The 18,418-nt window shown below is 33.1% G+C and overlaps 1 protein-coding gene across 1 annotated transcript in view; it reads right to left on the bottom strand.

The window, feature by feature from the left end:
- The window catches only part of LOC145263807 (zinc finger MYND domain-containing protein 11-like), a 219,103-nt gene that overhangs the window by 24,534 nt on the left and 176,151 nt on the right, over window positions 1-18,418 (bottom strand). Inside the window, exons 4-7 of the mRNA XM_080120872.1 lie at window positions 15,875-15,955; window positions 13,317-13,497; window positions 6,411-6,466; window positions 11-88 (exon numbers count right to left, since the gene is read on the bottom strand). Of these exons, the coding sequence (XP_079976998.1) occupies window positions 11-88; window positions 6,411-6,466; window positions 13,317-13,497; window positions 15,875-15,955 (396 nt within the window). The remainder of the gene's footprint in view (window positions 1-10; window positions 89-6,410; window positions 6,467-13,316; window positions 13,498-15,874; window positions 15,956-18,418) is intronic.

The raw sequence follows: 18,418 nt of genomic DNA, 5'->3' as shown, positions 1-18,418 counted from the left end.
TATTACTTACACAAGGTTGGCAGAACCAGTTGGAGGGTTTGGAATTTGACATATAATAACAGTTCCAGCATTGGCGGATCTCCTCAATCTATTAAAAAAAAAAAAAAAAAGATAAATAAAAAAAATTCTAACAATGGAAAAGATAATTAACAAAAAAGGTGGGAGGAAGGAGGTAAAATTTTAGGAAAAACAAGCCAAGCATCCCCCTCCCCGCCCAACGAGTGACAATTTTACTTTCACCATAACTAATGTTTGTGCAAAATTAAAAAAAAAAAATTCCATGGCATTGTTATTGAGAAAACGGATGAACAATTTAGGGCTAATTTTACCCCTATAATGGATCTTAGGGAGGGCAACCAAAGTTATCCTGGAAAATCCATTCTGGCAAAAATTTACTTTCACTATGACCAATGTTTGTGCAAAATTTTTAAAAATCCAAGGTGTGGTTATTGAGAAAAGTGCAAACAAATGAACAGGAATGAATTAGTAGTTCTAATCCCTCCTTTGTTGGGACACTCAAAAGCAAACATTGATTTTCTAGCAACTGAAACACCATTTTTTTTCAGTCAGTTATATTTAGACGTAAGGAGGCTCCTATTTTGGATTGTATCTACGGAGGGACTATGGGAAGTTGAACAGCAAGACGTCTGTTCATATTACTTCATAGACGTTTGCAGATTAGTAGTCAGGAAAGCTGGAAGTAGGGAGGTAATTTCAAAGTTTAGCTGTCCAAAGAAAAACTATTAGAGAAGAAAATTTGCCAACATTTAGAGACCTCTACACTGAGGGGATGGAATTTTGCTGTTTGTTGGCGGTATTCACGTTGAGGGGAGGGGGTACAAGTGCTACAAGTTTATCGTCGCACATTGCATTAAACTAGTTTATTAGGTGGTCAATAACTGGTTCTGTACGTGTGCAATCAATTTACTTAAACTGCACCCGCTAGTGTTAGTTTCCCTTCATTTTAAAATATTTTATTGTGCTTAAATTTAACTTTATGGCTTCACAGAAAAATCCTTGTGGCATCCACGATGTTAAGCAATCATTCATTTGCATTATTTGAATCCTTCAGACTACGGACAATCATCTTGGTCATTTCCACGTTTCTGTCAATCTAACCTGCACCCCTTCAGTTTTATCTTGTCAAACTCAAGGAATCTGCACCAAATTTCGAACTGAACCCTTTATTTAATCCACATGGCATAGTGGATAAAGTACTGGGTGAAATTCAGTTATAAGTTACACTGACGGTTGAATCCTCAGCACGGGTGACACTCAAAAATACAACTGCAAATTACTTAGGACTTCTACCCAGTCATGACTGACAGAACAAGAGCATGCTACTTCTGTGGATTGAATAAAGAGTTATGTTTAAAATTTGGTGCAGATTACCACACTTTGACAGAAAGTTTCCCCAGAGTTCAACAAAAATACACCTGAAGAAGGTGGGAGGTTACATGGATCAAAATGGTGTGAAAATAATCTTCAAGATGAAAACAGTAGGGCAAAATAATACAAATATGAATACTCAAACCTTATCAAAAAAACTCCCAAACGCAATAATCATTCATATATTAAATTCATTTGATGTTCAAGTTTCATGCAATCCCTGATGGTGTATAATTTCTGTGAATGTTGAGGAATTATCATCCTCTGCGGTGAAAAGTGGCGACTCATTAATAAATAAAATAAATTTAGATGCAAGTTCAGAGTTTAACCTAATAATTAAAAAAAAATAGAGTGAAAAATCCTCATGATGTATGTACCTGAATAAAAATGTTGTATTCCGAAAATCGCTCAAATTGATCAAGTAGTTGTTTTTTTATATAGAAAATAATTTTATGACCTCTAGTGATTTTGATAGTAAAGTGTACCCATTAAAAGGCTGATTTTGATTTCCGTAGTTCGAATTGAGTTGTCTTTCCAGTTGCAATATTTTTGCCTTATAATGGAGTAAGATTCCGCACAGTCGGGCGATTCTATTTCTAAACGATGCTGCTAGGAACTAACGAATCAAATTCACGTTCTGCTACCAACCAATCAGAAACCAGAATTGCTCTATAAATATTAAAACTTTTCTGTAGCAACTTTGCATGTTTTCTTCGTGTCAACACATGAAGAATCTTTTGTTCTGTCTACTGAGAACCAGTCACCTCCAGGACTTGTGTAGAACACCTAACCATCGGAAACTGTGCTGAGACTAAACATGGCTTATAACTATCATTTATTAAACATGGCAGATCAAAACATCACGCTTCCTCACAAAATTTGATTTTCTTAATTAAAAAAAAAAAACAAACAAAAAAACTGATTTTTGGAACATGACATTTTCGTTCTGTGACAAGCATGTACACGATAATGATTTTTCTGTATATTTATTTATTTATTTTTTTTTTTTAATTAGGTTGAATTCTGGACAAGAACTAACTTTTATTTATCACTATTAATGTTAGATAGTTGGGAGGATAGGGTTAAAAGGTAAAAAATTATGATTGAATAATGAATTATGAATAAGACGGGAACAAATCTTTTTAAATAACAGATGTATAGTTATTTTCATGGAAAGTGTTCGACTGAGCTTCAATGTATGGTCCCCCCTCACCAAACTTTCACAAGAAACACTCGTCTAGCTGTAAACACTCAATAATTCCCCCCCACTCTTTATCTGTGCCTAAACCTAAACGTAGATTCCATGAACAAAGCTTCTTTCTTAGAACTGCACGCCTGTGGAATTGTCTTCCGTTTTCCAGGTGACTACATTATAGTTGTCTCAAGTCTAACGTAAATAAGTTCTTGATGAGCCGTTCCATATAAGTTATCAAATTTAACAAATTTTCATTACTAATGATTACTATATTGTTCAATTTCTACTGTACACTCTTTAACCCTTATCCTTGAGTGGCCTCTTGGCCTTGATAATGTGGTGATGCCTATGTAAAAAAAAAAAAAAAAAAAAAAAAAGATTAAATTAGTGTTGAGATCAGACAAATTCATAATACAAAGGGGAGTAACTCTTTGCTTCTTTGGGCAAAGTCGCCTCCCTTTGACCGAACCCTAAAACTTTAATTTCTAGCGATTTTTCGTGAGATCAACGACCGGAAAAGAGTGACTTTGAAAATGGAGAGATGAACATCATTTCCCGTTCATCTATTTATCATATCTGGACTTCTAACATTCATCTATTATGATTTGAATTGTAGTTAAATGTGTGTGCGTGTCTTTTAATGCACGTATATCGTTATGTAACAGTGAAATGTTTCCTTATTTGTTCGTAAGTGTTATGTTCTTTCCTTATGAGCTGCTACGTACCCAACGTGAAGGTTGGACTCCCTACGGTAAGATATTTATGTTATACTGATCTAATGCATCCCACGATATAACAATTAGTGAGAAACAAATATAGATGATGGATGGCCATGTGCAATTCTTTGTGACCATTTTGGAAACGGGATTAACAAAGTGATAATGAAAAACCCATGACAACCAAGCAAACAGTGATTGTTGTGAAAATGAATTTGTAAATTATTATATTTCATGCCATTCATTTGTGTTGTTTAGCCAGTACGAAGAATGACATCCAAGATGGCAACCCAAAACACGATTCATATGTGGGATCCAGATAAAATCATTAAAACAATCATGCATGATGGTCTATATTACAGGTGACTATGGCACTGACGAGAAGCACGACTGGAGATTTATTGACATGCTTGATTAGAACAACATTGTGACGCATACTTGAAAATGTTTCCTGAAATCTTTTTAAAGTCAACCATTTGAAAATATATGGAATAACACTGACGAATGTGTTGAAAGATAAATGAGAATACATATTTTTCTTGTGGAAACTGATAAATATTAAACAAGCCAAAGATATGCAAGTGTGAACTTAACTTCAAGCGAGGAAGGAAAACCTTCCCGAAATATCATATATACAGAATTTCCATCAGACCGCACTATCACAAGTAAGAATAAAATACAATGTTAAACAGGTGGAATCTGCATGGCTCATTTCCACTGTAAAACATCTTAATTAACTTCAGTTTTTCTCAATCCGTTACACACCTACATTGCATTTTCTTCTATTGTCTAGCTGAAACCACTATCAATAATTTCTCATACTCTTTATCCGTGCCTAAACCTAAACGTAGATTCCACGAACAAAACTTTCTTAGAACTGCATGCCTATTGAACTTTTGTTTTCCTATTTTCCAGGTGACTACAATATGGTAGTTTTCAAGTCCAATGTAAACAAGTCTTTGAAGAGCCATTCCCTTAAGTAATCCAATTTACCAAATTTACACTAAAAATTCCTACAATATTGTTCCATTGACTACTACACAGTCTTTAACCCTTATCCTTGAGTTGCCCCCGGGCCTTGATAAATGGTGACTCCTTTGTAAAACGAAAAAAAAAATAAATAAATTTGTAATTAAGATGTATGGTAAAGGTATGATCCACATCTGCATTTTTGGTACTCGTCCAGAATCACCTTTATATTAAAAAACAAAAAAAGAAAAATCTGTATGACGTACCTACCCATGATGAGAAAAAAATATTGTACACTAAAAATCATGTAAATTAATGAAGTGCGTTATTTTTAATAACAAAAATCAAATTTTATAGCTAAACTGTGAGAATCTTGCAACGCCATCTTGAAAATAGTTTAATAGGAGATAACTTCAAGTAATTTAAACTTGCAAGATTCTAAAACATCATTCTTAAGGACACCAAAAAACACCCTCAAATTTGCTCTTAATTTATTTTATTCATAAAAATAAAACTATGCGATCAATTGACATGATTTTTGGTGTATGATACTTTCTTTCACTCACAGGTACGAACATCAGATTTTTGTTTTTGTAATGTAGAGAGAATTCTGGAAACTGATTGTATTTTCACTTATCTTTCCTCGGGTGTGAGTCAGAATATTATTCTAAGGATTTTCAAATATAATTTATAGTGATGGGATATTTTTCTGATTCAGATACAATTACTGATTCTTTATAAATCTCTAAATATTTAACTATAGAGTTGTTATTTTCTCCGATTTCTGTATATATAAAAAACGTTAAATGTGCAGATATTTTCCTAAACATAAATTTACGCTTGTGGAGAATGTTCTATAGATTTTAGCTTTACTGGTATTTTAAAATTAATAAATATTTATTATTTTATCATTATTACCAGCAGTGGAAGATGTTTCTTAAACCAAAATCAAATAAAAAAGCTAATTAAAGGAATCAGTTTTGGCATCGGAAATTAGGCTAAATTTCTTGATTCCAATACTGATACCTCAAAAAGCTGTTTTTTTTTCCAATTCCCAATTACTGGTCCAAACACTAATAATTTAATTTAGTTTAGCGCTATCTGAAGATTCATCAATAGGTTTCTAGTCGTGTTCATTAGCTGCGATATGAACTGGCCTGGAATATAGAATGCCACGGAATCACGCTAAAAAATATCTAAGAAAATAATTTTTGCGGTTTGCATCGTTTCTGATATTTGTTTGAACTGAATGATCTGCGTTACAGTAATCAAGTAGTATAATCTGGAAAGTCGTCTTAACAGTTGTTCGGAGTCGTAACTGGTAATATACTTAAGCTTTAGGTGTATCTTACATCTATCAGGCTGCTATACCTATCTGTATTTAATGGTTTACACCAGCAAATCATATTCTTGTGAGTGTGACCCCACCGGTAGGTCGCCAATCTCAGATGTTGTGTGATGTGGATTTTTCGTTTATCTTATGGCTATACAGTCATTTTCACACTAGTGGCTGTCGATAGGGACGCACACAGATCCACAAGGAAAAAAAAAACAACACAACAAAAGAAAAACACAGAAACCGATGCTCCACATATATATTGCTTAAAATCTGGGTGTGTGTGAAACTGCCCTCAACACGCTGAGGTACACATTTATATCTGCTGTCAAGGCCGTGTCGGTCACTTGCTGTCAGTTCATCTCCCCATCTCCTTCGAGGAACTCCAGGTAAACAATGGCCATATTCAAAAATCTAACTTTCCACCTTGGAATTCAGGTCTCAACTAATTAAACATCCAACTGACCCCCCCCCCACCTCAACAAGTGTCGTTCCTAGTGTTCAGTCCTTTTGCTATCACCATTTGTCACACCCTAATTCCTATCCATTGTGTATCGATAAATTCTTTTATTACTCGTTAAACCTACTTCTTTTTGTTTTCCTACCTCTTCAGCACTCAATGACCCCAGTCAAACATTATGTCACATGAGGTGGAACCCAGATGTATACATATTCATTAGATCAGGTTTACTTTGACTAAGATTATGTTTGTAGTCAATCTCACAAGTAAAGGTCACCCTTTCTGTAATTTGTAAGCAGCGTCGTCAACCATTTAATTTTGAGAAATGTTTTTAAAAATACTTACATCGTATTTACAGTCTTTAATCATAATTATCGCCAACTCTGTCATTCCATGTTCCTCTGGAAAAAAAAAAAAATTATTTGATTGAACAGGTTTTTTGAAAAGGTTATCTGAACGTCCCACAAAAACACAAACATCCACTGTACACCAATTCAAACCCTTCACTGTCTGATCAGCATAGTAATGTTGACATCGCAGTTCTTGTTAGATCACCAAAGTTAAGCAATGTTAAGAACCTGGTCCGGTGACAATTGAAGAATACAAGGCACTATATAGAGAGGATGTCAATACCTCCATGCAAAAACTAACTTTACCAAACTTGTATTGCAATCTATAAACTGCAAAATCATGTTAACACACCGGTTCTAGTTAGATCACTAAAGTTAAGCAACATTGAGCCTGGTCAGTACTAAAATGGGTGACCATTTGGGAATTCCAGGTGCCTCATGTGCTCTCTGCTTATCTCAGCATTGTTTCCAGTTGTCTAGCACTTCTTGCCAGTACTGAGTCAGGCGGTGTGTTTGTAATTGCGCAACCCTTGCCTCACAATAACACGTTCAGCTACCCTTACAGGGAGTATCCATTGTCTTTCGAGATTGAATGGAGGCATCATTACAACCTGACAACCACAAAATAGAGATTATCCTCCAAATAATGTCTATTGTAGAAGAAAGAAACATGAACAAAAAAAAAAAAAAAAAAAATAGATAAAATTGTTTTTTTTTACTGCAACACCTCAATTGATTTAATGCCAGTCAAATTCAGATGTGTTCCTATTTACAATGCCTCCCCACGGGACAGAGTTAGACACCAGGGTCGTTTTTTAACGTGGAGAAAAGGAACAAAAATAAAAATTGCCTCAGTCGTGAAGGATTTCTCCTCCACTGACAGAGAACAATAAATTGAAGTGCAGCATCTGAAGAACAGATACTACACTTTGATCTTGTCCTGAAGGCCAAGAAATGTGTTACCTGAACAAAAAAAAAAAAAAAAAAAAAAAAAAAAACTTATTTTCTTAATGTTTCTTTGAAGGCAGAGTTGTCTCCTCTTGATGCTTGTGTAAATTAGTGATGTTTTAAACCAACATTTTAGGTGAAAGCATTACGTACTTGTGTGTCATGTTGAAATTAGTATAAACTCCAAAAACCACAAACAATGAACCAGTAGAAAAAATAATTACAAGTAGAATAAAACTTATCAAATTTCAGTCATGTTTTAATGTAGAAGAGTTGTGCAATCAATACAGTACAACAACCTGAATTATCTCCCTTGACTTAAATTCAAGGTCTGCCATTTTTAACACAAAATGTCGGAATGTAATTGTGGATGAATATTCTGTTAATACGTCTAGCATATCTACTGGATCATTTTCCGTAATTTCTGGAATTTATACCAATTTCAACATGATACATTAGTACATAATGTTTTCACCTGAAATGTGTTTGTTTAAAACATCCCTAATCTACATAAGCACCAAAATTCTAAGTGATAAAGTGACTTCATTTTAGAAGAAACTAGCTGGACGCCTGGCATTGCTCGGTCGTACAATCCGCTTAAACATGATATTTTAATTAATGCAAATTGCGTACGTGTTATAAAATCAATCCTGAAGATGTCTCTAGTTACTAAATACTAGAAGACCAAACTATGCTCATGACTGTGTAGCAACACATTACTGCTTATGTAAAAACAAATTAAAAGTATACCCTGCTCTACTTCGGTATTGAGCACTCTTATATTAACCTTGTTACTAGCTAGACGCACGGCATTGCCTGGTCATACAATACACTTAAACATGATATTTTAATTTATGCAGATTGTGTATGTATTATTATAGCATCATACCTCTATTGAATATTATAGATTACGAGGAATAATTTGCCCGGTGAACTAATTAGCAAAAAAAAAATGTAGTTCATCAAATTTTGTCTGTTTACAATATCACGACAGATGATATTTGAGCTTAACAATGAAACTCACTTTTGATTAATGTTTAGTTTTAAAATATGCAAAAACAAAGAAATGATTTGCAGCAATTTTAAATGGTAGCTTTTCTTTTATCATAAATTGAACTCATTAATACGAAAATAATAAAATAACATGGTGATGTACAACCAGGCTTGAACAACGAATCATTTGACCTATGTTTCCAGATGTCAACAAATCTTTTTCTTTTTTTTTTTCTAAAAAGAAATTATTTGAGATTTTATCTCCCTTGCTGGTGTAACTTAAAATATTCCCCTGTAAACATTTGTTTTGATCTATATAAAAAAGAAAGACTATTTTTAAAAGATATTTTTTTGATTTTATATACTTATCGAATGAATTTCTGTATAAAACATATCTAACAAAAAACTTGTGTGAAATTTGCAAAAGATAAGCTCAGCTGTTTTGGAACCTATAAGGAAGGAACTCGCACACACAAAATGACTTTTATATGACAGTAGAAATCAATCGTGATCAAAACGAGCCAAAAGAATACGAGCAAACAATAAAAATGATCTTTTTATTCAGCAGAATTTATCCTGATAAATAAAGTATTGTCAATCATTTTTTTTTTTCCTATCATCATATTTGGTTTAGCAGCCATTTAACATTCTGGCATGTGTTGGCTAACTAAGAAATTCATCTCCAAATTAACCTATCTCTGGCCAGGTCTTCATTTATCCCTCTTTTTTCATCAAATGGAAAAGTGATAGTGTTCTATGACAAAGACATACAGACAAGCAGATACATAAAAGACAAGGCCATCAAGCCAGACATTGTAATATGGGACTAGCCCAAAAGAACTGCGCTCATTATCGATGTCACAGTCCCAAATGATTTTGGACTTTATAGAGCTAAACAGAAAAAGATAAAAATATAAGAACCTAAAAAAAAAATGATCTAAATACGACATGGTCTCTGAAAGAAATAAACATATTATCAGTTGTGATCAGAGCAACAGGCTTAATAAAAAAGAATCTTCAGAAATACTTAGAAGCAATCCCTGGAAGACCAAGCTGTAATGAAATACAAATAGCAGCCATAAAGGAAACAGCGTCTATTCTTAAAAGAGCCCTCGAATATAAATTTTAAATCATAACGTGATCAAGTGTTAGTTTCAGGAGGAGTTAGCTCCCTTGATCTCTTAAAACTAACTGAAGTAAAAAAAAAAAAAAAGGAAAAAAAAGTGGTTTAAAAGATTTGATAATTTTATTCATTAAATATTCATCGGTACTTGTACAGTTTAGTCAAGACATTAAAAAATGAACACATCGAAAAAAAGGTTATATTTCACGTATCCGTTATGAAACGAAGTTCTCCGAAAAAAAAATTTCAATTAGTTTTTTTTTTTTTTTTTTTTTTTTTTACAGCGAAAAAATAATTTGTTATGATACCGAACAAAAGGTACGATTTTTAGGAAGAAAAGCTAGAATTAAAGATGGGAAGTGAGTGTCGCCACTTTATATTGAGTTATCTCCCCATGGCATGCTGTTCAGCTCCAGCAAATTTCACAATGGCTGACTTCAATGCGCTCTCATAAGAACGTGTTTTTCCGCTGTAAAAAAAAAAAAAAAAAAAACTACTCGATCAAATTAAATGAATTTTTTTTTTCCGGAGATCTCCAGTCCAAAACGGATACGTACCATATAACCTTTTTTCGATATTTTCATTTTTTTTAATGACTTGACTAAACTGCACAAGTGCCTATTCATCTTATGCAACCAAAAAAAATATGTCATTGATCAAATAGATTGAAATTCCTTTTTTATGTGAAAAAAAAAATAAATAAATAAAAATAAATAAATAAAGACTGTAAATTTCTGTAAATCACTGGCTATGCAGAATCAAATATCGATTTGTCAGATATGGTTTGGGAGGTGAGGTTTATTAATAGTATAATAGTGGAAATGAATTCACCAAGACCAATTATTATATGAAGAAAGTTCCAAAAGTAATGCCCTCTATTTTTTATTCTGCCCGAATGGATCAGAGAGGATTGCAAATTGCATTGTTCCATCTCTGTTGTAGATATTGACGGTGTGAGGAACCCAGTCATATACATTTATCAAAAGCAGAGACGCATCATTGAATTCTGCCAATAAAAAAAAAAGTTTAACTGATCTACATTTACTGTCACCTGTTGAACATTTACGAAACTGATACAGTCGATGTTAGCATAGTTAGGAAGATGGATTCATTGATTTCAGAGTGGCAACAGAGCCTGGACACGACCAAGGCATCAAAAGAAACTGGCAAAAGTGCATTGAGAATGATGATGGCTATGTAGAAAAATAAATTCTGGAGCACAAAAGATTGCTCGTTTAAATGGTACCACTCACATCTTCAATAGCTCTTCAATTTTTTTACCTTTTGATTGATTGTTTTACGGCATATCAACCCTTTTCAGGTTATTTAATGCTGAATCCAAACATTTTGAAGAAAATTTTTTTAATAGAATATATTTGTTATTTTCAAGTCAGTTTCTATTTAACCCATAATTGGGACCCTAACAGGTACTACCACTCCGGGTCAGAGTGGACCTGGGAGCAATGGCAATTAAAAGGTGGCTCCACACTCCCAAAACCCGCAAGCTGGGGCCTCACCACTGGATATAGTTCAAGGTCATATCCAGGACCTTTACCTTTTGAGTAAAAAAAAGAAAAAAAGAAAAAAGAAAGCCTTTCTTTGGAATGGTCCTCATATTGGTACCCTACTATATTAACTAGTATGAATTTTGGGAGGATTAAAGTAAGTATATGTTAGGACAACCTGGCAGCAAACAGAAATAGACAGTACACCTAGCGTGATTGATGCAAGTGTTCAAATACTGGAGCCCCACATAAACGTAATAAGTTAGGTGTAGAATGATATTACAGAGAAAATACATCACATTTGTGGGGACAGAATAGAGTTTCTAGAGAGTTTGAGTCTGGAAAACGGATAGACAAGACATGCCTGACAATATAGAAATCCAAGTTAATGTTTTCTTTAAGGCTGTCCATCCACCAACCATTTTAAGGCTAAGTAAAAAAATGAAAAAATAAAAAATAATAATTTATATGGTCTCTCTCCCAAAGAAAAACTCTAAATAAAACCTTTGAATGCCAACAAGTTTCCATTGTATCTCCATTTATGTGTTTTATTAATTTAAATTAAACAGCTGATCAACAGCCACTAGACCAGAGTTTCGTGGAGCCCCAGGGCTCTGTGAGTGAGGCTGAGGGGCTTCAGAAGCCCTTTCTTAAAGAGGACCAAATATGAAAAAATAAAATGGCTGCAGACATTTAATTATTGACCTTTTTTTTACTGGAAAGAGATATGATACATAACTACAGGTGTAAAGAGTTTCAGAATGGTTCATGAAAAAGAAAAAAAGAAACAAGAAAATGCAACAATTTTTGATTAATCAAAAACAAAGAAATGGTTGTAAACATTATCATTAGTTAGTGTTAAATATGAAAAATATTAATTTCACATTTATTTTAGAAATTATCTTGTTAGTGCTCCGTGAAAAACCTTTGTCCGGCTCAAGTTTGGGAAACCCTGCATGAGATGATGCATCCACATAGGAAACTGCCCACATGGAGGAGCGACGAACTAAGAATGAGACCCAAACCATGCACATATGTAAAAAAGACTTTCTTGATCGTGCACTGGCAAAATCTAACAAGTGCACACGCACGTTTTTGTTGGAAACGTCATATGCGAGAAGTTTGTTCGTTTAAAAGCTGTTCATAAAAATGACAGACAATTTAGAGATTTGAACTTGATTTCATATTGCAAGTCAATATCTGGTCATGCCATTCATACCTCATGCGTCTGGCAAGGATTAGTCGCTCCACAGACTTTCTCTTCAGAGTCAATTTCTGCTTAATAGCACTGTTCTATTTGTCTTTAATACAACTCACACTAGCACTTCCCATTACGCAATAATACTTAAGAAACTGAAATTAGATGATTAGCACAAGATGGATTTCAAAAGGAAGAGAAAGGAGGAAAAAAAAGGCAAACGGGAAAAGAGAAGGAGGAAAAAAAAGGCAAACGGGAAAAGAGAAGGAGGAAAAAAAAGGCAAACGGGAAAAGAGAAGGAGGAAAAAAAGGCAAACGGGAAAAGAGAAGGAGGAAAAAAAGACAAAAGGGAAAAGAGAAGGAGGAAAAAAAGACAAAAGGGAAAAGAGAAGGAGGAAAAAAAGACAAAAGGGAAAAGAGAAGGAGGAAAAAAAGACAAAAGGGAAAAGAGAAGGAGGAAAAAAAGACAAAAGGGAAAAGAGAAGGAGGAAAAAAAAGACAAACGGGAAAAGAGAAGGAGGAAAAAAAAGACAAACGGGAAAAGAGAAGGAGGAAAAAAAAGACAAACGGGAAAAGAGAAGGAGGAAAAAAAAGACAAAAGGGAAAAGAGAAGGAGGAAAAAAAAGACAAACGGGAAAAGAGAAAGGAGGAAAAAAAAGACAAAAGGGAAAAGAGAAGGAGGAAAAAAAAGACAAAAGGGAAAAGAGAAGGAGGAAAAAAAGACAAAAGGGAAAAGAGAAGGAGGAAAAAAGACAAAAGGGAAAAGAGAAGGAGGAAAAAAAAGACAAAAGGGAAAAGAGAAGGAGGAAAAAAAAGACAAAAGGGAAAAGAGAAGGAGGAAAAAAAGACAAAAGGGAAAAGAGAAGGAGGAAAAAAAGACAAAAGGGAAAAGAGAAAGGAGGAAAAAAAATACAAAAGGGAAAAGAGAAAGGAGGAAAAAAAAGACAAAAGGGAAAAGAGAAGGAGGAAAAAAGACAAAAGGGAAAAGAGAAGGAGGAAAAAAAGACAAAAGGGAAAAGAGAAGGAGGAAAAAAAAGACAAAAGGGAAAAGAGAAGGAGCTGAAAAAAAAAAAAAAAGCAAAGAAAAATATGAAATAACAAAAAATTATTAAAAGATATTTTAGATGTTTTTACCTCCATACATTAAAAATACATTATGCACAATATTGTGTGCATCTGCAACCAATTCTTCCATACAACGATACCTCCGATCCTGCACAAATTGTTCCATTGTGTTCAGATCCATTGCTCTGTAGACAAACCTTTTCAAACTTATTTCTTCTTCTCTGTGGCCGATTCTATGCAATTCTCGTGTCTAAAACAAAAACAAATTGTAAATTAAAAAAATAATAATTAAGCAATTTCATTTTGGAAGGAGTCTTTCTTAAAATTTTGAATCCATGTTGTCAAAAAATGTCAAAATACAGCAAATCCAATTTTCCAAACATTTTCAGAATGAGAATTTTAATCAAAACACATGAAATAAGTTGTCTCCTATTCTGACATCAACTTCTGAAATAAGTCATGAATTGTCTCCCTTTACAACCTACTACTACTTGAATTATGTAAGCAACCATTAACTACAGGGTGGAACGGTAAATTTGTCGCTCCAAAGAAACCAACACTACAGCTTTATTTTAAAACTCTTATTTAAAAAATCAATTGAAGTAACTTGATTATGTAGTAGAGCTGACATCTATTCAATGTAGCTGTCTTCAGCTTCAATCACCACTTTGATACGGGTCCGGAACTGGGAGCATGTCTTTTCCACAAGCACCGGTAGGAGCTTGGCGAATACTCGGCAGATGACAGCGATCAGGCTGGCTTTGGTGTTGTGGGAAGTACTGTTAGTGATGTCGATGTATGACCAAACGAAATAGTCCAGCGAGTTCAGGTCGGAGTGTGTGTGTGGGGGGGGGGGGGGTACAAAGTCATAGCACTCCTGAAGCCAAGAGCCAAGACTGAGTCTCTTTGGACTTGTGAGCCGGCGCCGAATCCTGCTGCCACACCCAAGGTCTGCCAGGGGCCACCTGATTGCACCAGAGAATCACCACACTCTTCAGCACATCCCAATACACTTTGGTGTTGACTGTCAAGCAAACTTTGAGGATGTGAGGTGGCATGATGTGGCCCTCACTTGAAACCACATCAAAGACCATAACCATGACTGGAAACTTTGTTTTTATCACCCTGGGGATGTCCCTATTATTCATGGCAATCCAGCGATGCATTTTGAGGATGGTAGTAATGGGCCTGTGATCATAACTTGGATCAGTAGCGCATGTCTGAACTTGCTTGTTGAACATTGTGTCACTTTCATCGCAGACATGAGACTATTAGGATAGTGGCCAGATTTATAAAGAGATAATGTTCAAGATGTTTGAAATTTCTGCCTGTTGGTAAAGGTCAGATGAACAGAGAAAAATCGGAAAAGCAAGTGGATTAAGGAAAGAAACTATTAGAGTAGGAAATTTTGGCACGTCTTTATTATTGTAGCAAAATTTGAAAATTGAAATACTGAATTTCAAGCGAAGCCAATGGTATCTAATGAATTGCGATGTCACAGTAATGGACATATCCAAAAATTACGAGAAACAATAGAAAATAGTTTTCTAAAAAATTAGCAATTTTAGCTTACATAATAACCAAAGAGCCCTTATATTAGCAGGGGAGGTAATTTATTTTTTTAAAACTCCAAAACTTAGTTCAGTTTTGTAGAAGTTTTTGAAATAGACTTGCATACACTGAATCAGCAGGATATTTTTTTTTCAGCTAATAAAAAGTTACAAAGGAAAAAAAAAATGAAAACTGAGTTATACATTACATTCATTTTATTTGTTACCCGTTATAATTTTAATAATCCCTTCTTTATTATTTATGGGAGATAGCTAAGGGTTTCTGCCTCTTAATATATATGAATAGGTTACATTGTAGTAGGCAGAAAGTGGAGGGAGGATGTAGAGTCCCCAAAACTTCATCAAGAACACAAGTGCCTATGACATCATGAATAAAAGACATTTTCTTTGCGGTGTTTAAAATTGTTAAGATCAGGTATGTGACACCGGTTTCAATAAGTCACAACGGCCAGCTGACTGAAATAAACTAAAAATCTTTGATACCCTTCCTGTCATTTATTTTATCTCTCCAAGAGAAACAGGCTAATCAATTGCATATAATTTGCAGAGAACATTGTGGATGAGCCTAGTCAAAAAAAAAAAAAAAAAGTCAATTTACTTATATAAAAAAATAAAGTTACCTATATAAAAAAAAAATTCTCAAAAGATTGTCAAAAAAAAATTCTAAAAAAAAAAAAAAAAAAAAAAAAAAAAAAAAAAAAAAGTCAATTTACTTATATAAAAAAATAAAGTTACCTATATAAAAAAAAAATTCTCAAAAAATTGTCAAAAAAAAAAAAAAAAAAAAAAAAAAAAAATCAAATTACTCATATTAAAAAAAAAAAATCAAATTACTTATATTAAAAAAAAAAATCAAATTACTTATATTAAAAAAAAAAATCAAATTACTTATATTAAAAAAAAAAATCAAATTACTTATATTTAAAAAAAAAATCAAATTACTTATATTTAAAAAAAAATCAAATTACTTATATTTAAAAAAAAATCAAATTACTTATATTTAAAAAAAAATCAAATTACTTATATTTAAAAAAAACAAAAAACAAAACAGTCAACCTTTTCTTTGAGTCTATGCACTGTGTAACCAAGGAGAGTATTTAGCAGTTTGCCTTTGATCCGATTCCGCTTCCTTCCAGCCTGCGAGAATAAAAAAGAAAGAAAAAAAAATATGATTAATAAATTGCCTCAACAAATAGAATTTATCCATGTCATGCAATATTAGGTCTTGTTGACTAATGTATCAAAAATTTATGCATCTGTTTGGTATTGAATAAAAACGGATTTTTTCATTTTATTTTACTATAAATAAAAAAAACTGAAACTTTTGGGAAATATAAATATATAATTATAAAACTAAGATCAGTTTGCTTGCTCGGGCATCCAAACTGTCCATCTGGTTTTAAAAATTCTGCACATGCATAAATCACATGAAAAAAAAGCCATGAAAGCCCCCCCCCCTTCCATCAGAAATTTTTTTGCGTTTAAAATATGCAAATAAAAACAAAATTAAGTCCCTCTTGCCTTTTTTCATCTGCATTTTATGAATTTTATTTGTTATTTTTCGTTGCAAATTGGAATCGTTATCAAAAAGTTTATAAAATTAAGTAAATACTTCAGAGAACCAACGAAAGATTTGCCATTTAAAATTTTATTTTTAGATGGTATTCCATTTTTACCTAATGTTATAAACTTTCATTGCAAGTTGAAATCATTTTCAAACAATAATTCGAATCCAATCCAATATTCTTCAGGAAATCTCAAAAGTTTTGTTTAGGAAAAAATATCCATGTTTCGTTCATCTGAGGTCAGGAAACCTGATCTGGTAGTACCAACAAGTGATTTAAAAAGAGGATGTATGGATGAATACGTTTCTTTAGAGGGAAATTTATGTAGAAGCACCAGTGTCATAACTCAAAGCTGGTAAATGAAGCTCAGGTGTTGCTCCTGTATTATACCATTACACTACAAAGCTCCCATACATATCTTCTATGATATAAAGCTGAACGTCTGTGTGTGTGTGGTCACGAATAGGCTCCTATATGCTTGACTATTATAGAAAACTGATCACATATAATGATAGATGTATCGAAACAAAGGAATGGTTATGTTTGATCTGGCATAATGATGATTCATTAAAATTGTGGGGTCTGCATTCGCGCCTGGTCCACAAAGTATGGAAAAAAAAAAGAATTAAAAAAAAACGTTTACAAGTGTTTTTGATATAGATGTACATAATACTTTGATAAGTATGTTTTAACTTAAATAGGGATGGTATAATAAAATTGTGGGGGTCTGCGTTCGTGCTTGACCCCCATAGAATGGAAATATGTCACAAAGTTTAACAAGGTTTTTTAATATAAATCCACAAAATATTGTGATGAGTGTTTCAATGTGAACAGGTATGGTATAATAAATTATGGGGTTTATCTATTTTATTTTTACTTTCATCATATTTTGCTTTGGTTCTGATACCCCCAAATTCGAAGCTATTTCTTTACAACTCTTCCTTTTCATAACCTATCATACTTTCATAAATCAGAGTCCATTTTTTATAGGCTGTTTTTGAACCCAGTCAACGACGGGTACTTTTGCTAGTAAAATATACTTTCATTTTTTGGGTAAGTGGAACTCAGTCTTGGAAAATAAAACCCTGATTTCAAACCTCTGCTACGTTGTGGTATACACACCCTTGAGAAGGGCTTCACAAGTACTCAGGATTTTTCCTCAAGGTTTAAAGACTCTAAGGTAGTTTATTTTGATGTACAGAATTCACTCTTAAACTAATGGATCATTATAAATTTTACAACATAGCTGCTACAAAGAAGGGGTCTAGTTTTGTGCAAAGGTAGTAGATGGGTCTGGAAGGTAATTTGTGAAAGATACTGATTTTTGCGAAATTAAAGATATTAGACATCAATAAATTATAATTAAAAGATATTAGCCATCAATCAATAAATGTTCCAAAAATTTCATTTTTTTTAAAAGCATTTTATTAAAGGGTTTTCAAGCAGCATAATATGGACACTACCTTTTGAAAATAAAATATTTCAGACTTGCATTAAATTTTATCCATAGTTATTAGTCATGGATTCTCTGAATTCTTAAGCTTAAACGTTAACTTTTAAACATGTCCTAGAATAAAAATCATGTAATGGTTTGGATCCAAATTAACATGAACGACTTTTTTTACATAAGTCGTAACAGCATTATATATGGATTTTAAGATTCATAAGACAAAAATGGTACCTAACAATTACACGTAAAGGGACAATTAGAATTTTAAAACAATCTCTCAGGACTAATATACGAGATAGCGAGTGAATGTCTGGCACCCGACAGGATGCTTCATCTCCAGTTTGAATAAACTAATAAAAAAAAAGTACAAGATTGTTCTGTTTTGGTAATTAAGTTTATCCATCCTGTGACAAGTATTCTAGTAATATATATGAGAATTGGCAAAAGAGCTCTTAAAGGCATCTTTAAAATTTTTATTTTTAATTTTGAATAAACAGGTAAACTGTCTTTGAAACCATGCAAATATTAAAATCATTTTTTTTATTCTTTTTTTTTTTTTTTAAGTTCTTTTTCTTATTAATTTTG

The sequence above is a fragment of the Euprymna scolopes genome, chromosome 39 (assembly GCF_053919585.1).
Source record: "Euprymna scolopes isolate OS-2025 chromosome 39, ASM5391958v1, whole genome shotgun sequence".
Lineage (NCBI taxonomy): Eukaryota > Metazoa > Mollusca > Cephalopoda > Sepiida > Sepiolidae > Euprymna > Euprymna scolopes.
Note: the sequence above shows the minus strand (reverse complement) of the source record. Positions and strands in the feature narration are given on the sequence as shown.